Source organism: Haliotis rubra, unplaced genomic scaffold, assembly GCF_003918875.1.
Source record: "Haliotis rubra isolate DU_JTF1 unplaced genomic scaffold, ASM391887v1 Scf152, whole genome shotgun sequence".
Taxonomy (NCBI): domain Eukaryota; kingdom Metazoa; phylum Mollusca; class Gastropoda; order Lepetellida; family Haliotidae; genus Haliotis; species Haliotis rubra.
The window spans coordinates 947,120-972,376 of record NW_025765470.1 but is presented as its reverse complement, the minus strand read 5'-3'; the positions used below and the strand labels follow the sequence as shown (position 1 = coordinate 972,376).

The following is a 25,257-nucleotide window of genomic DNA, read 5'->3' as shown; positions in this document are numbered from 1 at the left end:
GACCACCCTCCCACTCATTCACTCACTCAACCACCCTCCCACTCACTCACTCACCTCTTCCGTGGACCTTTCTGGTTGTCCCAACCAATAACAAAGTGTAAATGTGCTGTAAGGCACAATGTTCTAGAAGGGCCTACACATCCCTAATGGTCATTCATTAGATACTTAGGCTCTTTGTCATGACATGTGATTGCGTCGCTGTCTTTGAGATCAAAATTGCATCTCATTATTTCTACAGACACCCCCTCTGAGCCGAGGCATCAAAGAAACTTGCCGGGGAAATTGGGATATCTTTTCGAGTGTTCACATATTGTGTGATTAGTCACAGATACATCACGTGGTTGTTTTGGGAGTGAGTGAGTTCGGTTTAAGGCTTTTGAAAACATGTGGTCAGTGTGTTTGGTTGACCAAAGCATGGATGAACTTTGTAATCTACTGTTCAAGTCATCGCTTGACCAACACAATGCGGTTGTGATGAATATATTGCATTGTCTAAATATTATATTACAAAGCAAACCTACATGGCATGAACATACATGTATCTGGTGCGATTTAGTTTCCTTTTTGAAAAATAATTTTGTTTGACTTTATTTATGTATTTGAAAAGATCTTTTGCCAATCAGCTTCAACATGTCTATAATGTAAATGAGACATTCAGGGATCATCCAATGAACGAGAAATTATGGAATACGCATACTGTCCTGATATAAGTGAAGACGTTCAGGTTCCTGTCTTCGATCAGTTCCCGTAGGTGTTTGTCAATATTACCTACCCAGTGTTTTGAAAACAAATGTATCTGTATCGCTTCAAAACACAAATCAGACTAATCATTTTAAGAACCGATAAAATAATTTGTGAAAGTGTCGGAAATGCATCCCTCTTTATTCCTCAAACCTAATGAGTAATGTGATTCAGTGATTAATGGTGATCAACATCCGTGAGGAGTGGGTAAAGTGACTGGAAATGGGATTGGAATTTCATAACACAAATAAACCGATTTCTCGACATTTTAATGAGGCATGGAATAAAGGATTGAGTATACTTGTTTCAGCTTGGAACATCTCGTAATTCGTGTTTCTAAATAAATAAGTAATTTATAACTGACAATCTCAAAATTACTTCTAACTTACAAAAAGAAGTTTCACAATGGAAATACAACCAATTACTCATATCTGAATGCTCTTCTAATGTACTTGATGTACTTAACCAATACAATCTTACCGCAGGGTTCAATGCAAAGCTTTCAAGGCGTAGAAAATGAAAATACAGACCGCCTCTTTATATAGAATCATGAATTATTCAGAGAGGAATCTATCGCTCCCAGCTACAATAGACAGAATACCATTCCTTTGTGAGAAAATCGTACTAATTCTACTCACAGGACAAATGCTTTACCTGAAATGCAATTACTTGTGTGCGAATTGGCATGCTGAACTAATGCGAGATCTGTCCTGCACTAGCTACTCAAAGACCTCTGCTTGGAAAAAACTCAGAGCTAAAGGCTGTTTTTGTAGACATTCCGATTACCTAGTTAAGAAGGCTGTCACTAGCGAATATCTTTCAATTTCGTTCAATCAACACGTATCCGTTTTTATGTCTTGGGTCTTTAGCTTATGACACGGTGGCCGGGGTATAGGCTGCGGCTGCTGACGGGCGGGTATGTGAGGAAGATGGGGAGGCTGACTGCCGTGACAGCAGACACTTGGGAAACAAGAATCAATCCCGTTATAGAGGGGACTCTATTTACTCTCATTCTTCACACTGTACTTCAAATATTTGCTGAGCTGCAGCCGGGACGACCCTCAGACTTGCAGGTGCGACACCGTCAGCGGTGACCTCGATGCCAACATTGTTACGGGAAGCTTGGAGATAGGGCTTAAGCAGTGTTTTGATGATAGAGAAAGTTGTACAAAGACTTGATAAGATTATCAACACTTCTTCTACTAATGTTATTATGATTATTACTGCGACTGCTACTACTACTACCATAACTGCTATTATTAATGCTACCATTCCTAAATATTCCAACTACATTAGGAACTATTACCATAACAATTACTAATGCTACCACCACTACAACAACTACTATCACTACTAATACAATTCCACTACACCAATCCAGCTATCCCCTCTACCTCTACAACTACTAATGTTACCACCACTACAACAACTACTATCACTACTAATACAATTCCACTACACCAATCCAGCTATCCCCTCTACTACTACAACAACTACTATCACTACTAATACAATCCACTACACCAATCCAGCTATCCCCCACCTACCTCTAAACTCCATGCTATCACCACTACAACAACTACTATCACTACTAATACAATTCCACTACCAATCCAGCTATCCCTCTACCTCTACAACTACTAATGCTACTACCACTACAACAACTACTATCACTACTAATACAATTCCACTGTACCAATCCAGCTATCCCTTCTACCTCTACAACTATGACAACTACTTCTACATTGTTACTACAAATGCAACGCCCACGACCTTCGCTACTCCCCTTCATGTATTACTGCATCTGCTATGCAACTGGTACGAAAATCATAGTACAAATACAACTACTACCACTGCCACACAAACCTTCACAAGTTTTATTAATACTTCTACTATTACTAGCTCTACTTCCATAAATTCTATTAATACTTCTACTATTACTAGCTCTTTTTCCACAAATTCTATTAATACTTCTACTATTACCAGCTCTACTTCCATAAATTCTATAAATACTTCCACTATTAGTAGCTCTACTTCCACAAATTCTATTCATACTTCTACTATTACTAGCTCTACTTCCACAAATTAAGCTTACTTCTACCATTACTAGTCCTATCCATATTACTGCTGCTGCTGCTCAAACTCCAAGTACTTATACTTTTGCTTCTTCTGCGACAGCTTCCACTGATACTGTAACCACTACCACAACTACTACATCATCACTACGACTGTTAGCACATTACTAAATTACTAACACTAGCCTACTACTACCACTACTGCTGTTACTACTACTACTATCAGTGCTACTGCTGCTACTACGACTACGATTACGACCACTTCTAAAACCACTGCTTCTATTACTACTACTGCGACTGCGACTACGGTCACTACCACTACCGTTGCCACGACTACTACAATTACTACTACTGCTGCTGCTGGTACTACTACTAATACTACTACTACGGCTGCTGCTGCTGCTACGTGTTCCTACTTCTTCTGATTACCCATGCTTCCACAGCATGTCTTGTTGCATCTTGTACGATATTAGACATAAGATGTCATGGATTGTGGTCAGTGCACAGCTCACGCTAACCATGCCGTTGGAACACCATGTTTTCCTAGATCTAATTTGTCAGTGGATAAGATCGAGATTCTGATTGTTGACTTAAGAAACGTCTATGTTATCTACGTGCTGGACGCCAATTCGGCAACCAACAAGACCTCAGGTCTGAGCCCTCAAGGGTGAGGGGTTATGTGTAGACATTGCCATTAATTACATTATAGATGGCAAGGGTTACTGATAGATACACTATCAGTGGACAAGGAAACCATCGCAACATAGACACATTTGTCACGTTCGATACCCCTGTGTGTATACCGGGGTTACATGATAATCCTCGTTTGTCAGTTCATCAGTTCCTGACGTGAATGGAAGACAAAACCGAAATATAAGTGAAAGCATTTAACCCATTTCAATAGCCATTTCGTAAGACATCTGTTGTATCATTCTGTAGTATCAGCGTAAAACTAAACTCACTCACTCACTCATTCTGTAGTATCACGAGAGTGTATTTAGGAACCATAATCAGCGATGACACCATGTTTTCGGTGCCGTCACAAACACGCTCTATTCAAGTGTTCATCTGAACAAACCTTGGAAACTGTGTTTCGAATCTACATTAAGGCACAGTCTGCATACTTATGTGTGTGGTAAAACTGCAAGTCTCTGTTCAGGGTTGCATTCCTTGATCCACTGGTCGTCCGAAGGACCTGTCATACGTGTGTATGTGTCCCATACATGATATCATACTTTAGTTCAGTAGAAACTTTGGTTTTCATTTGGTTCGAATCCAAGATTTGCCGTGATGGTGTGACACCAAGAGTGTACCCGAGGACACTTTGAGAATAATTTCTCCTTTTGTAGCCAATCAGCAATGACAAAAATCATAAAATAGACATTGTTCAGAAAACATCAACATTTCAATTATCTTTAGTGAATTTATGTCTAGATGTACTATGTAGGTTAAAACAATGTTTCATCAAATGTTTACATTCATATAGTATAGGAATGAGACAAATGCATTGATTACTCTAGCACACCTTGATGAGCGTGTCTAATAACACTCATTCTGTACTCACCCAAGTTGTTTGACACTTGGATCCAAAACACCTGATCTTGAGTCGATGTTTTGTTCTTTCATCTTGAATTCATTTCTGTTTAACCTCGGGGGTAGCTTTTTACATTTCTCACTTCCATAATGAAAGAGCGTCTCGGGAAATGGCGTTGTAACAGTTCTTTTAAGGAACTGTGAAGCAAAAGAGTTTTTAATCTTCAATCGGTCTTTCATTTTATTCATCAGATTTAAACCTTTTCTATGCTAAATGCTAAGGCATCAAATCTAAACAATAAAGGATTCTTATTTAAAGTTATTATTCCCATGGATCCTTTTCATTCGTGTAAACTGATATGATGGAATACAACGATTTGATGTGGAGTCATTTGATCCAAACGAGGAACTCGACAATAACAACCCCGACGGGATACAACTAAAACCCATATCAAAAGTGACTTTATTTATAAAGTGAAGTGTATTCCACCTGACAGAACTGATAAACCTACTTAGGTCGAAGGCTTGTATCAGTAAAGAAGTGATTCAATTCATTTTAAAGCCTTTACGTCATAATGCTTCCAAGAGGTTCAAGTTATCTCACACCGTGCTTTGTCAAATACAGACTGTTTGGGCTTGCCAACATGTCCCAAAATAAAGTAAAGAATTTAAGATACATGCAGATATTCTCTGTGCTTATCGCGCAAACATGGTCAGGTGTATGGACATAGAACCTAAAATCTGTTCATCTATGTTTTCATGGAATCGATTCCAGTTGTATGCTCTTCGTGTGTGTTCATCTTTGACGAAGGCAGTCCCTCGTCCTCATCATGTGTGCTGAATCACGATCGACGGACCACGAGGCAGCTATTTTAAGCGCAGAATACATGCTCGTCGAGCGAACGCTTTATATACTTACCATTTAACTTGAGTAGAACATGGAATAACATGCAAAATTAACTGATATCAGTATATTGAACTTTAATCAAAGTTGAGGAAAATCAGGAAGGCGCATTACTCCCGTGTTCGAGATCTCAAACAAAGTGTAATATCGGCTGATGGTCGGCCTATTTCGGTTATTAAAGCTCTCCCATCATCCCGAGAGAGTGAAGCAGTTCTGGTCAAATTAATTCCTCCTCTGCTGCCGACTGCTTGGAACAGAGCAGAGAGAAAGTGTTAGATATTGATATTGGCAGGAACAGCAGTGGCATATCGACCTCTGTTGTACCGTGGTGGCAGACAGCGATCACATCTTGTAAATGTACTGGCAGTTGAGACCACATGTCAGAGGTAGCAGTGGAGACCATTCGCGAGTACAAGTAGGCCAGTAGATGTTCAGGTAGGAATGCATGTGTTCAGGAGGCCCTGCGTGAGTTAAGGTGGGCCAGTTTGTGTTCAGGTAGGCCTGGGTGTGTTCAGGAGGCCCAGTTGATGTTCAGGTAGGAATGCATGTGATCAGGAGTTAAAAGTAGGCCAGCAGGTGTTCAGGTTGGCTAGTTGATGTTCAGGTAGCAAAGCATCTGTTCAGGTAGGCCTGCATATGTTCAGGTAGGAATGCATATGTTCAGGAGGCTCTTTATGAGTTAAAGCGGGGCAGTTGATGTTCAGGTAGGCCTGCGTGTGTCCAGGAGGCCCTTTATGAGCTAATGGTGGCCAGGAGGTGTTCAGGTAGGCCAGTTGATGTTCAGGAAGGCCCGTATGTGTTCAGGAGGCCCAGTTGATGTTCAGGTAGGAATGCATGTGATCAGGGGGCATAGTATGAGTTAAAGTAGGCTAGCAGCTGTTCAGGTAGGCCTTAATATGTTCAGGGGGAATGTATGAGTTAAAGTGGACCAGCAGATGTTTAGATAGGCCTGCATGTATTCCTGATTCCCTACAAAGGTCAATGTGTCCAAGGAGGTGATCGGGAGAGCCTGCACGAGTTAAGGTTGGCCAGTGGGTGATCTGTTCGGCTTGTGTGAGCGTTGAATGGTGATGTGGAAAACGTCGTATTGATGGTGATGGTGCAAGGCACGAAACTGATGGTGATAGTTAGAAGACACTGTATGGTGGTGAGGTTTGATGACACCGTATTGATGGTGATGGTGCAACACACGATACGGATGGTGATAGTTGGAAGACACTGTATGATGGTAAGGGTCGATGAGATGGTGATGGTGCACGACACGATACTGATGGTGATAGTTGGAAGACACTGTATGATGGTGAAGGTCGGTGAAACACAACATATTGATGGTGAGATTGAAAGGCACCATATTGATGGGGTGAGTCGAAGACACCATATTAATGGTGATGGTGAAAGGCACCATATTGATACGGCGTGTCAAAGGCACCATATTAATGGTGATGGTGAAAGGCACCATATTGATACGGCGTGTCAAAGGCACCATATTAATGGTGATGGTGAAAGGCACCATATTGATACGGCGTGTCAAAGGCACCATATTAATGGTGATGGTGAAAGGCACCATATTGATACGGTGGGTCAAAGACACAATATTATGGTGATGGTGAAAGGCGCCATATTGATACAGTGGGTCAAAGACACCATATGAAAGGTGACGATTAAAGTCACAATATTGATACGGCGGGTCAAAGGCACCATATTAATGGTGGCGGTGAAATACCCCACAGCCATGATCAGGATGGTAGTTACCACAGGTCAATGTGTTTGTTGAGGGTGAAAGGCAGCACTGTGACCGTGCATGTGAGAAACAACACATTGATGGATAACTAAATCTGTAGTGGTAACTAGACGTCCTGGATGCTGTTGACGCACCACATTGATGAACACCACACACTGATGATGAATACCACATATTGATGAATAGCGCACATTGATGGATACCAAACACTTATGGATACCACACATTGATGATGCTATTTGCGCGAAACCAAGCCAGACCACCAACAGAACACACCTCAGCGCCTTCCAAGAAGACTTTCTTTGGAGGAACGTCCCCACATCTGTGGTTGTTGAGGTTGCCCACACATACATCTCGCACCGGCGTTGACAGCTTGCAGACCACAGAACAACGGCTGCGGCAGCGGCACCAGTGACCCGACAGCAGGACTACACATAGCGATCGCTGACTGTAGCAGTGAGCGGTAAAACAGCAGACCATCGTCAGCCTGTTTCGCCAAACGCTTGCCTCAGGCATATCTCGTACACGCGATTCTGTTAAGAGTCCGCGATTTGCTGTGAATTAGCATCTTGAAGGGACCGTGCCTGTCGTTAGCCGGACTTCCATCAGGAACAACTTTGTACAAAACCATTTACAGCTGGGGTATAGTTTGGTTAAAATAGAAATGTCTACATTACGGCTTGTAAGGAATGACGATTAAAGAGCTTATTCAGCAGCTCAGAGAGACACACTCCCATTACGTATAACCAATATTGAAGAACACTGTACATCTGATGATAGAAAACAAGCTCGTCGTCATTTTAGGAGTGAAAAATTTGTTTTTTATACCGATTGATCAACCAAACCTTTACAATAAAAGAACAATATTCCCTTAAAATAGTATGAAACCTTATTAGAGATATCAGAATTGCATTAGTGTCATTGATATATTTTATATGGCCACACTGAAAAGATTAAATAAAATCAACATTCGTGAAGTTTATTCGTACAGTTCAACTTTGGAAGTCCGGAAACCTCGTTTTGTGGCCGGTTAACCTTAGCAATGTTCACGCGATAAAACCAAACGGATGAAACCATTTCGTTTGAAGTTTCTTTTGTGTTATGATTCCATGACCAATTAGTTGCTTAACCAGACATGTTCCCTAACAACAATCCGGATTAATTGGGTTTCACTGTAAATGACTTATATGATGGACGTTCATGCAACAAATGTGAGACAAACGGGTATAATCAATATATTCTGAAAGCAACAATTATTTCTGCTGATATCTTAAAGTACCATTGCGTTAACAATCCGCCGATTGTCTCCCCTATCTGACTAGGATGATATTCTTGATCCTAACGTCGACTCGGTGGAAACAAGGGCGGGAGAGAGCACCGTTTCATCAAAGATGAACCCACAACGTATTATGTCAAACATATTAATAATACACATCTATATCAGGTGAATGAAACGCGCGTACGTAGGTAAACAAATTATCGATTTCACGGCAGTCTCCAGCGGAGGATTTCCCCGATGGTTCCTGGAATGATACCTGTATACAATTCCTCCTCGATGGTGAATTGCCGTCCTTGAACCATTGTTACGTTGACTGTTTCATAAAATGATCCCTTTACATCGTAGCGTTGATGGGTTTTCCAAGGACATAACTTAGTACACTTACAGTAACTGCGTGCATGTGTAAGGTAATATCGTCACGACGAGGCTGGTTTGTTCAAAGCGATAAGACCTTACGTGTTTCATAATACAACTGAGTCGGCAGTATGTTATGTGAGCTATTAATATGTAATGATAAGTACGTTACACTGTAAACATGAAACGCTTTCAGTACATTGTGTTATGAGGAGTTCATCTGAACACGTGACCTGTCATACATCGGTTATGCTGTAAGCATATTTGTAGCAATGTGCATATTTTATACGGGAATATTGTTGGTAAAGGAATATAAGACATAATTGCAGATTAACTGAAATCGAGAGGTGCATCTATCTGTTATGTCCAAAGTTTGTATACATATTTCACACGGGAATATTGTTGTAAAAGAATATGAGACATAATCACAGATTTAACTGAAATCGAGAGGTGCATCTATCTGTTATGTTCTAAGTTTGTAATATTATTCATATTTTATGCACGAATAATAGTGAGGAACAAAATTGATACTGAAATCACAATTGGTCCTGAAATGGAGAGTACATGTATGTTAAGTATTGTATGCTCTTCGCTGGTATTGGGACGTAACAATGGGGAACCGTCTGTCCTCTTTAGGTATGTACTGTTATAAGCGCCCACAACACATTAAGGTATTTGCGTGATTCCATTAACAGGAGATCAGGGGCCATGTCGTGCCACACGCAGATTCACCATCTTAATGATATTGTTCCCTGATAATCACCAGGATATTACGTAACACTTTCTCTCCTCTGGCAAAAACCCTTACGGTTGCAATCGGTGAAACTTTTGTGTGTGAAGTATACCAGTTAATGTCCGTATTAAGCGTAAGGCGGTGCTGTCAAACACGGGTTGGGTTACACAACGTGAATACATCTCTGCTATTCGCATATGTGTGTTACGCACAAATTATATTCATTTAAACATAATATTGTTCATATATTTCTAAATAGGTGAGGATATGTTCATATATGTCTTGAAATGTAACGTGCAATGGCCACTTTGACCAGTATTTTTTCAGTCATATCACACCCGCGCAGCCTTATATAGGATACGTAGATTGTAGAATATTGCATTGTGTTACATGACTTAAATAGCTTATTCGCATATATTTGTTACGTCCCAGTTGTGTTTATTCACAAATCATACGCTTATGTCTATATTTCTGAAATGGTTAGCATTTTTTGCATTACATTTGTCTTGAAATGCAAAGTGCCAACTGGCCATTTTGCCAATATTGTTTCAGTTTTAGTCCTCTCAACACAGTGTCAGATTAACAAACTATTGTCATGTGTAGAAAACTGACTATTGTCATGTGTAGAAAACTGACGGTATTGTCATGGGTAGAAAACTGACGGTATTGTCATGGGTAGAAAACTGACGGTATTATCATGGGTAGAAAACTGATGGTATTGTCATGGGTAGAAAACTAAGGGTATTGTCATGGCTATACAAAAGACAAGATTCATCTCTTAGAATACCGGATTCGAACCAAGGTCAGCGAAATCCAACACCTCAGGTGACTGAGCCAGTAGTCCTATAGGTTTATGTAAAGATACCAAATAACCCGTGTTCCATTTGCCCAGTGTAACAATTAACTAAATCGTTCTTGCAGTACACGCAGCGGCACACATGTTCAAACCACTAAAACTGGTTACACGAGACCTAGGAAGAATATTGATATTGCCATGCAGCAAACATGTTACGATGTGAACAAGTGTTCCATGAAAGATGGTCCCTAATAAGTGGTTAGTGTCGCCATAGTTGAACACAATCAATGGCAGGCTCACGGTTAACAGAGGGAAACAGGTGCGTTTTCGCTGATACTTCTGACCAGCAGAGGCTACTTGGTACTCTGTGGTCAATGAAACAACTGACGGTCATGCTGCTATACCAATCAACAAATTGACTGTTACTACATGACGTTTCTATAATTACATCTTTTATTTTTTTAAAATGGAGAAGTCAGCTTTGATGCTGAATTATCACATGATAATGATTTCTCATTTCAACCCACGAGATTTTACATGTATGGAGTCTGTGGCCGGTCTCGCAAATGGTTGTTACTAAAAATGAATTTTGAGTTCGCGATTAGTAACGCAAATGCATTTATTAGCAATTATATCACCAATTATTTAATTCGAGTAGGAAGTGCGTTTATTGCGCTTTTAGTTAGCCTGGTATATTAATGAATCGATGGAGCACATCTTCAGCTGAAGGAACGAATGTACATGAAGTCCTTATAAATCAGAAATCTATCAGCGCAAATAGCGATATAGCTGAATCGGTACCCTGGCTTTGTTCCGTCTGCTACTTGTGTTTCTGTGAGAGTTAAGCATGTATGGCTGTAAGGAACAAAGTGGATCTGCCCATTGATGCTTGGGGTAGCGTGTCATTGAGTCAGATGAGGGAGGGGAGAGGAGGAACACTATCATGTCCATTAGAAGACCATTGTTGACAAAATTCCTAATCTACGTCATTTCAGAGGCAACCATAGGTCGTGAAATGATATATACACGACGAGTGTAGTGCAAGGTTAAATTGAATTGGGCAGTTCCATATGGACACCGACTTCAGAATAGGCTAAGCACTTGCGCTATATTACCATTCACTTGCTCAACAGACTGTGTTAAAACTCATTTACATCTCTTCTTTGCTTTGGCAGATGACCGGGAGAGGGCGCTAGTGAAAGGTGGCATTCGTTGACGGCTCGAGCGCTGCACGCGGCTGTGAGGCGGTGAGAGCGAGCCAGAGAGCAAACGGCTTCTGCTGTACCTAACTAGCAGACGACAATCGAGTGAAGCGCGGGAAGGATTAAAACATCAGGAGTGTCAACATGCGATTTGAAAACTTCGCACTCCAATAAAAAATTCCTCAGATCTCTTGATCTACGAACAGTGCTATCATGCTGTCTTGTGTTGGACAGTTCCCAAGAGGCTCAGACAGAACAAGCAGGGCAATGCTATCCGTAGCATTGGAAGCAAGTTGGGAGATGCTCACAGATACATGTTTTTCATCAAAGGGCAATATCACAAAGGGAACATGACTTGTAAACAAAACAACTTTCTCTTGATCGTAGCTGGACTGTTGACTGCTTCAGGACAGGAATGAGTATGGTTGCTCTGGCCGTGCTACTGTGCATTGTTTGTGGGGTGGCTTGCAACACAGAGACAAAACAGGATGTATACATAGCGGGATTGTTCCCTACGGACGAGAACATCCCCGAGGGAGCTATTGGACGGGGTGTCAGACCCGCGGTGGAACTAGCATTGCAGCATATAAACAATCATACCGGAATACTCAGCCGCTATAACCTCAAGATGACTTGGAATGACACAAAGGTAAGGACTACTGGTTCCTTCTGTTTCATATTTGGACATAGTCAGCGAAATGAAATGACACGATATGATGTGATCTAAAGGACAAGGTGATTTTTCATGATAAAATAGAACATACATTAAATGTTTGCGTGGGATAATATAAAGTACAGTAAAATATAAAGTACAGTAAAATATAAAGTACAGTAAAACTGAGATAAGTTAAGTCAAGTGCTTTTGATGACATGCTGCATGGGAAATATTCCAAAAGGCCAATATGATCCAAGACGATGTTGTTGATTCCAAGTAAGTCTATGCTGTGTAACACATCAGCACGAGGATTTAAAGGCGGATTGGTCGGACTGTGTCGGGACGTCAGCTGGTTTACTGTGGGATTTGTCAGCTGGTTTACTGTGGGATTTGTCAGCTGGTTTACTGTGGGATTTGTCAGATGGTTAGCTATAGGATTTGTGAAATGGTTTACTGTGAGATTTGTCAAATAGTTTACTGTGGGATTTGTCAAATGGTTTACTGTGGGATTTGTCAAATGATTTACTGTGAGATTTGTTAGATGGTTTATTGTGAGATTTGTCAGATGGTTAACTGTGGGATTTGTCAGATGGTTAACTGTGAGATTTTTCAGATGGTTTATTGTGAGATTTTTCAGATGGTTTATTGTGAGATTTGTCAGCTGGTTTACTGTGGGATTTGTCAGATGGTTAGCTATAGGATTTGTGAAATGGTTTACTGTGAGATTTGTCAAATAGTTTACTGTGGGATTTTCAAATGGTTTACTGTGGGATTTGTCAAATGATTTACTGTGAGATTTTTCAGATGGTTTATTGTGAGATTTGTCAGATGGTTAACTGTGGGATTTGTCAAATGGTTAACTGTGGGATTTGTCAAATGGTTAACTGTGGGTCTTGTTAAATGGTTTGTCAAATGGTTTACTGTGGGATTTGTCAGATAGTTTACTGTGGGATTGGTCAGGTGGTTAACTGTGGGATTTGTCAGATGGTGTAAAGTAGGATTAGTCAGATGATGTATTATGTCAGCAAAGATACGTATTTTGTATTCAACCTACATATTGACTATTCCATTAACTGTATATCCCTGAAAACCATTTGCTATATTCATCGAAACTGAGCAACTCAGCATTTCTGCAAATATGACAATAGACCGGTGACCGGTTAACATGATAGTATCAAAAGGTAACCGGTGTCAAAGGTGATGCGTCTAGCTTACATACAGAAGCATCACATCATAAAAGGACACTTGATGAGGAATCTGACATATTTAAACTAGTATGTGACTGACAACTACCTGAAACCCACCTCTATATTTTGATTCTGTAGAAAGGCTTTGGGTATTTTCAGCGCGTCTCTTCTTACAGTTCTTGTTCCGGAATAAAGGTTAGTTGAAATGAGTCCTCGGAAAGTATGCCCTGAAATTACCTCCTTACTGAGTAATGTTAAATTAAATTAGATACACGGTAAGTTAAGGAGAAAGGATCTGGAAACAAATGGTGGTGTTCATACGATCCTTACGAAATGAAACTAATTCTAAGATAAGTAGGAACTGTCAGAATGGCGTCTGTCAGAGACTGCATCTGCCGTCGGGTATCACGTTGCGTGATGTCAATGCTGTAGGCAGTCACAGCGATGATACATAGAGAGGCAGGGTATCTTTTTTCAGATGTATGGAACCATTTCCAACCATACACTGGGGACATATCTATTTTAGAACGGACGTAGATAGATAACAACCCGCTTCATGCATATGTGGCTTAAATCCATAGGTGAAGTGCTGTAGTGATTTTAAAAGAGTTGCGTTGATGTGCCGTAATGAGGACTCTTTAATGCTGGAAGCGAGGACATTACGTGCCCGGATGCAACTGGAAGCGTATCGGCCACCACTCGTCTCCTGTCATCTGCCATTAGGGGGCAACTACAGTCTCCTTCAGCAGCAGGGAACTGGGCACGACGTCTTCAGATATTTATTGCTGAAATAAGTAGACCATATACTACTTATGAAAAGGTTACATTACACTGGGCACATCAACAATATTTTCTGTGGCCCCAGGTGATGGGGTTCTATGGCCAGGGGACAGCGGCTCTGTACAAGACTGGCACCTGTTGAGGAGTGAGTGGCCCCAGGCATGTGTTGTCGCACAGTTCCAGTAGGGGTGAAGACTCTACATGTTTGTATTATAAAATGATACCGACATAGCATTTTGTCATGCACAAGTGAAAAATCGCTAAACACCTGTAGTCTGGGCCGTTGCTTGTATAAGGGCGAAGCGTTCATTCGTCACGCCGAGAGATTTTATTCAAATCTTCTAATCGAAATAACAGTTTCTGCCATTATTGGTGTCGTCATCTGTGATGTAGTTGGATATTACTCTGTTATTAAATTCACTATTCACTTATTTGTTATTTCCGACAAAGGTATGATATACTCATATAATGATTTCACGTATGACTCTCATTTTTGATTGCTTTATGCAAGGACACATTCGTCATTTTTCACAAAGTAAATCTATCTATCACATAAAGAGGATTCATATGGTTATTATACTTTTATACTTAGAATAATACCACCACGACTTCTTTGCATCAAGATTTGATGAGATGGCTCAGTGATTAATGCGCTCGCTTGTCACGTCTAAACCCTGGTTCGATTCTCGAGATGGGCACAGTAAAGCCAGTACCGATATCCCTCTATTGATGCTGACAGGGTTTTACCAAAAACATTTTACCCCCCAACTCTGACAGGACTTGGTCTTCAGCAACCCGTTCTTTTCGTAAGAGGCAACCAACGTGATCGGGTGGTCAGTCTTTCTGGCGTGGTTGATACATGTCATCGTAACCCATTTGTGTAGACCAATGCTCATGATATCAATCACTGGACTGTCTGTTCCAGACGCGATTATTTAGAAACTGGAAAATTGCTGAGTGCAGCGCTTAACACCAAGGACCAAATACTCCTAACTGCATGAACAGTGTAAAGAACAACCTTATATCCTGAAACTCATTTAAATCACGATATATTGTCATATGACTGCTCTTTCACCTGTGTATCATTGATCGTTTCATAAAGCATTTTATTGCACACCAGGATTAAATTACTCTCCTGTGCGTAACCCAAAAGGAATTAGGCCATTGTATTGAGAGCAGAGCAAGTAGCGATTAAAATGAGATACAGATATACATAATTACATCAGTTGGTTTCCCGCACGCTCGAGAAGATGTCCACACAAGTGACGAGTATGTATCCATTAGAAAATCCCAAAAGAACAACAATATTAATCGATTGAAAAATGTCATTGAGGAATCTACAGACATGTAACGAAGGACATAATTGTCAACTGACATTGATCGAGCATAGATGATGCGGGCACCATATCAAACAATTAATTAGAGGAGAAAAAACGATTTCATGTATACTCAGCTATCGACATATGAAACTACCGTTTCCTCATGGTAGGGGTTTTCCATATCGATTGAGTGTCTGCAAATAGGTCCAGCTATATTACTTCACTTACCTTGAGAATGTTTACTCAGCGAAAAACGTAGAACCTACCATTTTATTCACATTACATGACTGCGAATAAATCACTTGTCTTTACATTGACAGTTTTGATCTCGTAGGCTGTAATTAGGAAACTGTCTGGATTCATTTCAATCACGTGAAACTGAAAAAAAGTACGAGGTTGTCATAGTTACTTGGAACACTCAGTGCTTGGGTAGGTTATAACATTCATAATGGTTCAGTCATTTTTCTTTATATCTGGGGATATGAATAAGAAAGGTATTTGTGATAGGCCTCATGTACTTCAGTAAAGAAACAGTTTCCAATCTACACTGAGGACGATTTCTTTCAATAATTAACTGGTTTATTAGACACGGGAGCTACACGTGACACTAACGGCTGTAGTCATCATGCCATACACAGCTTTTTCGTAAACTGCTTCTAATGGAGAGTACTATAATCGGAATCTACAACAGACAATGTGACTTAAACAAGAAAGGGGAACGGAATCTATTTCTTATCCTGATTCTGACCAAGTGCTCCATTTCCACAATTACATTCCAAAGAGGTCTGTCAACTGCCAAGTGCAGTAACAACTCCCAACAGGGTAGACGACATATATTCTACAGTATGCGATACTAACAATACGGTAGACGGAATCTAATCCTGACACTGTGACACTAACAATACGGTAGATGGAATCTACTTCTGACACTAACAATACGGTAGATGGAATCTACTCCTGACACTGTGACACTAACAATACGGTAGACGGAATGTACTCCTGACACAGTGACACTAACAATATGGTAGACGGAATCTACTCCTGACACTCTGACACTTACAATACGGTAGACGGAATCTACTCCTGACACTGTGACACTAACAATGCGGTAGACGGAATCTACTCCTGACACAGTGACACTAACAATACGGTAGAAGGAATCTACTCCTGACACAGTGACACTAACAATACGGTAGACGGAATCCACTCCTGACACTGTGACACTACCAATACGGTAGATGGTATCTACTCCTGACACTTTGACACTAACAATACGGTAGACGGAATCTACTCCTGACACAGTGACACTAACGATACGGTAGATGGAATGTGACACTTACAATATGGTATCCGGAATCTACTCCTGACACTGTGACACTAACAATACTATACCTGGAATCTGCACCTGACACCGTGACACTAACAATACGGTTGACGGAATCTACTCCTGACACTACCAATAGGGCAGATGGAATCTACTCCTGACACTGTGACACTAACAATACGGTAGATGGTATCTACTCCTGACACTCCCAATACGGCATACGGAATCTACTCATGGCACTACCAATACGGTAGATGGAATCTACTCCTGACACTGTGACACTAACAATACGGTAAACGGCATCTACATCGGACACTCTGACACTAACATTACGGTTTAAGGAATCTACTCAAAACACTAACAATATGGTAGACGGAATCTACATCAGACACTGTGACACTAACAATACGGTAGACGGAATCTACTCCTGACACTAACATTACGGTTTAGGGAATCTACTCCAGACACTAACAATACGGTTGACGGAATCTACATCAGACACTGTGACACTACCAATGCGGTAGATGGTATCTACTCCTGACACTAACAATATGGTAGACAGAATCTACATCAGACACTGTGACACTAACAATACGGTAGACGGAATCTACATCAGACACTGTGATACTAACAATACGGTAGGCGGAATCTACATCAGACACTGTGACACTAACAATATGGAAGACGGAATCTACTCCTGACACTGTGACACTAACAATACGGTAGATGGAATCTACTCCTGACACTAACAATACGGTAGATGGTATCTACTCCTGACACTAACAATACGGTAGATGGAATCTACTCCTGACACTGTGATACTAACAATACGGTAGACGGAATCTACTCCTGACACAGTGACACTGACAATACGATGGAACAAATCTACTCCTGACACAGTGACACTGACAATATGGTAGACGGAATCTACAACAGACACTGTGACACTAACAATATGGTAGACGGACTCTACTCCTGACACTTACATTACGGTTTAGAGAATCTACTCCAGACACTAACAATACGGTTGGCGGAATCTACTTCAGAGACTGTTACACTACCAATACGGTAGATGGTATCTACTCAACACACTAACAATATGGTAGACGGAATCTACATCAGGCACTGTGACACTAACAATACGGTAGACAGAATCTACATCAGACACTGTGACACTAACAATACGGTAGACGAAATCTACATCAGACACTGTGACACTAACAATATGGAAGACGGAATCTACTCCTGACACTGTGACACTAACAATACGGTAGATAGAATCTACTCCTGACACTAACAATACGGTTGACGGAATCTACTTCAGAGACTGTTACACTACCAATACGGTAGATGGTATCTACTCCTGACACTAACAATATGGTAGACGGAATCTACATCAGGCACTGTGACACTAACAATACGGTAGACGGAATCAACATCAGACACTGTGACACTAACAATACGGTAGATGGAATCTACTCCTGACACTGTTATACTTACAATACGGTAGACGGAATCTACATCAGGGACTGTGACACTAACAAAATGGTAGATGGATTCAACTCCTGACACTAACAATATGGTAGACGGAATCTACATCAGACACTGTGACAATACCAATACGGTAGACGGAATCTACACCAGACACGGTGACACTAACAATACGGTAGATGGTATCTACTCCTGACACTAACAATACGGTAGACGGAATCTACTCCTGAAACTAACTCAACGGTAGATGGTATCTTCTCCTGACACTGTGACGCTAACAATACGGAAGACGGAATCTTCTCATGACACTAACAATACGGCAGATGGTATCTACTCCTGACACTGTGACACTAACAATACGGTAGACTGAATCTACATTGGACACTCTGACACTAACAATACGGTAGATGGTATCTACTCCTGACACTAACAATACCGTAGATGGAATCTACTCCTCACACAGTGAGACTAACAATACGGTAGATGGAATCTACTCCTGACACTGACACTACGGTAGATGGTTTCTACTCAAGACACTGTGACACTAACAATACTGTAGATGGAATCTGCTCCTGACACTACCAATACGGTAGATGGTATCTACTCCTGACACTACCAATACGGTAGATGTAATCTACTCCTGACACTGTGACACTAACAATACGGTAGACGGAATCTACTCCTGACACATTGACATTAACATTACGGTAGACGGAATCTACTCCTGACACTGTGACACTAACAATACAGTAGACGGAATCAACTCCTGACACATTCACACTACCAAGACGGTAGACGGAATCTACTTCAGACACTGTGACACTAACAATACGGTAGATGGAATCTACTCCTGACACTCTGACACTAACAATACGGTAGACGGAATCTACTCCTGACACTGTGACACTAACAATACGGTAGATGGAATCTACTCCTGACACTGTGACACTACCAATACGGTAGATGGTATCTACTCCTGACAAAGTGACACTAACAATACGGTAGATGGAATGTGACACTAACAATATGGTATCCGGAATCTACTCCTGACACTGTGACACTAACAATACTGTAGCTGGAATGTACATCAGACACTGTGACATTAACAATACTATACCTGGAATCTACTCCTGACACCGTGACACTAACAATACGGTTGACGGAATCTACTCCTGACACTACTAATACGGTAGATGGAATCTACTCCTGACACTGCGACACTACCAATACGTTAGACGGAATCTACTCCTGACACTGTGACACTAACAATACGGTAGACAGAATCTACTCCTGACACAGTGACACTAACAATACGGTAGACGGAATCTACTCCTGACACAGTGACACTAACAATACGGTAGACGGAATCCACATCAGACACTGTGACACTAACAATACGTGGACGGAATCCACATTTCAGACACTGTGACACTAACAATATGGTAGACGGAATGTACTCCTGACACAGTGACACTAACAATACGGTAGACGGAATCCACATCAGACACTGTGACACTAACAATACGGTAGACGGAATCCACATCAGACACTGTGACACTAACAATACGGTAGACGGAATCTACTCCTGACACTGTGACACTAACGATACGGTAGACGGTATCTACATCAGACACTGTGACACTAACAATACGGTAGACGGAATCTACATCAGACACTGTGACACTAACAATACGGTAGACAGTATCTACATCAGATACTGTGACACTAACAATACGGTAGACAGAATCTACATCAGACACTGTGACCAGCAATAAGGGTTTTAAACTCTAACCCCAAAATCTACTTGGTAGAACACTACCACAACACTGTAGCACACAGCACGATACGCCAAGCCTCTAGAACACAGCTTTGTGTCATAAGCTACCGGATAGATTGGGAACAGTATACACTCTGTAAGTGGTTCATTTCCACAATTACATTCTAAACAGGTCTGTCAACTGCCAAGTGCCTGCAGTAACTCCCAACAGGGTAGAAGGCATATATTCTACAGGATTTTCATTCAATCAATGACTAAGAGTGGGCCGCAGAACGACAGTTTCCATTAGTGAGCAATCCCTTGGTGCCCAGTTGATCCTCGAGATGACCAAGAGCTTCTGCCCGATGTCCACTGCAGCTCACCATTGACCATTGTCCGGCGCTGAGATTTCATTATCATCTGTAGAAATTAATGAGGTACTGTGCTTTCGCACTGCCACTATAGCGTCATTAGACAATCCAACTTGTGTGAAATGTGTTCAGCTTAGGTGTAATGTATGCATTTTATAGTGGACGATTTTGGTTCCACAAGGTAATAGGCATTTACCCCTTTGTGCCTGAATCAGTATACCTCCGTTGTCTTTTTCAGTGGTGCATTACTTCAATGAGGCGCTTAATTCTATTATCCGCAGTCATTTGATATGTTTACTACGTCCACTGACCTGGCATTCACCACATGTATACAATGGGTCAAGTCCTTTGTTGTGCTCATCTGATGTCAGCTTTGTGGAAATGTACAAATATGATGTACATTCGTTGCAGAACTGACTGTATGATAACGAGGACAGCGATCAGTAAGAGGACAATCATCAAGATTGTATCGATACCCATGCCCACCACTCCTCAGTAAACTCGTACGCCACATCCCAGGCACAACCAGTTAGTGATTTTGGTTTTACGCCGCTTTTACCAATATGCCAGCAATATCACGGCGGGCGACACCAGAAATGGGTTTCACACAGTGTACCCATGTGGGGAATCGAACCCGGGTCGTCGGCGTGAAGAGCAAACGCTTTAACCGCTTTAACCGCCCCCTAGGTACATCCAGATCGGGCAAGTAAAAACAAATTCGAAAAATTGATCTGTCAAACAGCACAAACTTAACTGTGTCCCATAGTCTCCCTATAGTCGGCTGGTTGCCTGTCGCCTACCTTCGTCTAGGTGACGATTGCATTCAATCCAATTTGTGAACAGAGACATTGTCAGTGCGTGACGCATGTGCTTGAATTGCTATTGTATTCCTTTATCAAGACTCAAAACACCAGACAACGATTTTGTGAGGGAATTGAAATAAAATTACTGGGGCTTGACATTTAGCTTGGACTTGGTACCCCTTTAAGAAGACTTGCGGAGATATAACTGTATCTGTAACTGTTGGCAGTGGTTTTGAACCACCTAACACACACACTCACCGTAATGTAAACTGAGATATGGGAGATTTTGCCAAGAGGTAAAAGAGTAATGTGTGTGTATCTTAAGGAGGAGGGTCGCACGAGGGTAATATCCTCTTTCTACTTCAACGAAAACCCATCACCGATTTGAAGTATTCAATCTAAATTCCACTCCCTTTCATGTTTACCGCTTACAAATGAATACACGTCGAAAATAGAAATATTAGTTTTGATAAGATACATGAGAAATCCTTCATTCCAAACGCATTATTATACTCTAGATATTCCGCCAAGAACGATTGATACTGTAGATTGGATGTTATACATGTACTCTTTAAAAATTAAAGACATGAAAAATGAAAACTCCAAGCACAGTAGAGAACCATGATAACTGTCAGACGTCTTCCTCAGCTTACAAGCCAGAAAGCAAGGAGATTAGTTTGTCTCAGCACGCTATTACGCAATTAATGGAACAATTACAAACTCGTTTGAGAAAGTGACACAGTGAAGAACTGGCAAAAACAGGCATCACACGTACCGGATCAAAGCTAAGTACATTTAACTCTGGCTGACAATTTTTACTCAATTTTCCTATTTAAACGGATGGCTTTTAGAGCTGGAGTGATGGTAATGTTCCCAGCAAGCTTCATGGCCTTTTAAATCGATTTGAAAGGATAACATAGTCTCATTTGATTCGGGAGGCGGCCAGTGATGCTAGGGTTCTGCTTCTTGTGGTCGTGTTTGTGTCAGAGGCGTTAGGCCTCTCTGGTGAGGATGTTACTCACCTCTCATCAGTTTCTGTATTTTAACTACCATAGAAAGTCTGGAACATGAACATTCTAGAGTAGACTCAAAGATTTCTAAGTATCTTTTTCTCAATATACGTTTACTGTGTTTGCAGGAAATGTTGGTATCTTAGGCTATGACGGAAGAGCATCTACATAAAAGAATGGGAAAGTGGTGAACTTCATTCAAACCTTTGCTTGTCACTTTCAAAAATAGATTCCTAGACTCTCAACAAAGTTTAGGAGGCCATTAGTAGGTATAAAGGTGACTGCAGGACTATATTTATGTATGTTCATTCTCAATGAGGTTCCTTATAATCGATGTGGATATATATAGATCGCGATTCTTTTCTGGTCTACTTTGAAGACTGTACGGAATTGAGGGTGCTGCTGCTTTCAGTCTGTGTGTCCTTTAGATAATTCTTTTTTATCATCCGGAGGTTTAAAATAGCACTCACAGAAACTTGAAAAAATGAAGATACACTTAGAAGGCGAGATTTCAGTTAGACTGACTGACTGAGTTTGGTTTTACGCCGCTTTTAGCAATATTCCAGCAACATCACGGCGGGGGACACCAGAAATGGGCTTCACACATTGTACCCATGTGGGGATTCGAACCCGGGTCTTTGGCGTGACGAGCCAACGCTTTAACCACAAGGCTACCCCACCGCCCGAGATTTCAGTTAGAGGACAAAACGATATCAGTAATAAAACTAATATCTCAAGGATATTATTTTAATCCTATTTGGTCCAACCTTAGTATAGCCTAAAGATAATTTCTTGGACCATTCATTCATTGTCCATACTGGGCATGCTTACGTGCAAATTTGATAAGAACTGGCTAGCTATTCTCGAAACTTCTTAAGCCCATTCTTACCACATTGGCTACGATCAAAGTTAAGAATTCTTATTGCTACGAACGTTTCGAGAATAAGGGCCCAGATCCCTATTTTTCTATCCTTCATGAATTATACTGCACATGCACTTACTAGTGAACTGAGAGTATCATGTTAAGGGACAGAGATAAGGGGTAGAGATCGGGACTATTGCTACTTCTTTTATCAAGACATGTCCAGGTGCTGAAATCTACACACTGCACATGATCGTTTTTAGATTTATACAGATGCAATATACAACAGTGTGGTGCTAATTATGTCTTGATATGATTGTATTGGCCATCTCGTAAATACAACATTTATACGTGCTCGACTAGACACACTCGCTCTGAGAGGAAAACGTGAAGGTCATATGACGACGATGCACCATTGGCATGAGAATACCACCACAATGTATGAGAACGTTGTCAGCAATGACTATCCCGACAGTGGACAACAGCGACACAATTCAGTCGATTGCACAACACCGACTATATGATCAGTATATGTTTATAAATCAATATCAACTGATGAATAAATGATACAAGAACACTGAAAAGTGGAGCCTAACCTGCCCCAACAAACACATGCTTAGGCAGGTCAATTATTGGAGATACAAATGATGGGTATATATGGTACAAGTTAAAAAATGGAATAGCATCCGACATTATTGCTGAAACTGATACGTCAACTAGGGAAATATTTTTGAAAGCTTTGCATAGGTCTTCATTGATTTGACTCAGATCAAATAACGTTTTGAGCAGGACACCCCAGTTCTGAAATCAACTCTATCACAAGTATGTACATGTTATAATAATCGAACAATGTAGCATTATGTAAAGATTCTACAAGTACAAAATGTCAAACATGCTCTCACACAATGATTCGACATGTTGTCACATTTTGATCATACGTTTAGTCGCATGATTGATCATTCACAGATTAAAATTATGATCATACCATTTATCCTATAAGCTCTTGTGCAAATTGGTAGGAATAGGTCACCGGAACATGTATGCCATAAGAGGCACCTAACGTGGATCATGTAGTCAGGCACGGTTGATTGTGTGTCACCCTTCCCATGGCGCGTGACGTCATAATATTGACCACCGGTTTGTCTGACACAGGCTCGATTATTAACGACATAGCTGAATTTGGGTTCATGTTGCGTAAAACGACAATAACGCAAATATCCCACATCAGGGGATGCGATTTTCTTTGTAAAAAGACAAAGTTGGAGACAACGGATATGCAGTGATAATAACCAACAGTGTTGTTTTAGCAATCTCTCAATTGACTTGCATGGAAATTGATCGATGTCTTCCTACAACAGATTGCGGATTATACTTGAATGTAATTGACGGTTATGTTCACCCTTCTTATCAAGTAAAGGCCTCTATCTTTTTCACTTGAACATTGGTTCACGATGAAGGGGCTGGTCCAAGGATCCCTCTGCACTGATATTAAAGATCCTAATCTTTAAATTATAGGATGAAACAGAGTGTTAAAGGTCAGGCTGGTTTAATTCTACACTTAATCCCAAAAAGTACTATTTTTATAATCAGGGCTATAATTTGGGCACGCATTCAATAGTCTGCCAGTGAAATTGAATATCGCCTGTAGCGATTCACAGTTCTGGCATTATATTTAATTCGTCTTTTGTTAATACTGTGTGTTTTCAAGAAAGACTTTGATTTGTCAAGATTTATACCCCCGATTTAAAAATCTTAACCTCTAAAGCTGAGGCTTTCTGCCAAACATAAAACGATCGACCCTGTCATTCCAAGCAAAGGCAGATCAACAGACGTAACAGTTTATCCGGCACAGAGTATTTGCCAGCCTCAAATGTATTGAATTGCGAACCACAGTTCCTCTTGGAACGTCATCACAGCAACGATGGAACAGTACATAGATCATCAGATATATTGACGCGCAGACATTCTGGAACATCAAATCAGCATGTATTCTGTAAATACGTTTCTTATTAGCCGGTCACCATAGATCAATTTGATTCTGTGAGATTTGTCTGTCCGTGACCCCTACAGGAAACAGTGATGGACTTTGTTCCACTGACGTCCATAGTCCGACTCATCTGGACTGTCTCCGAAGTGATTTATACGTTATCCCTGATCGATGACCATGCAGCGGTTTATGGGCCAAGTTCAGAGGGCAAAGACATCCTTCACTGGGGCGGAACTAACACTGATGAAACCAGGAAAAGCCGACCAGCAATAGCAGAGGGTCTTTCGCGTACGAAGCAGAAGACGCTTGCCTCTGGAGAGATTGACACCTTTGATACCATCAGTACGAACCGTT

The 25,257-nt window shown here is 40.9% G+C and overlaps 1 protein-coding gene across 1 annotated transcript in view; it reads left to right on the top strand.

Moving 5' to 3' along the window:
- The window catches only part of LOC124270502 (gamma-aminobutyric acid type B receptor subunit 2-like), a 164,393-nt gene that overhangs the window by 49,086 nt on the left and 90,050 nt on the right, over nt 1-25,257 (top strand). Inside the window, exon 2 of the mRNA XM_046705517.1 lies at nt 11,332-12,007. Coding sequence (XP_046561473.1) covers nt 11,774-12,007 — 234 coding nt within the window. The 5' untranslated portion in view covers nt 11,332-11,773. The remainder of the gene's footprint in view (nt 1-11,331; nt 12,008-25,257) is intronic.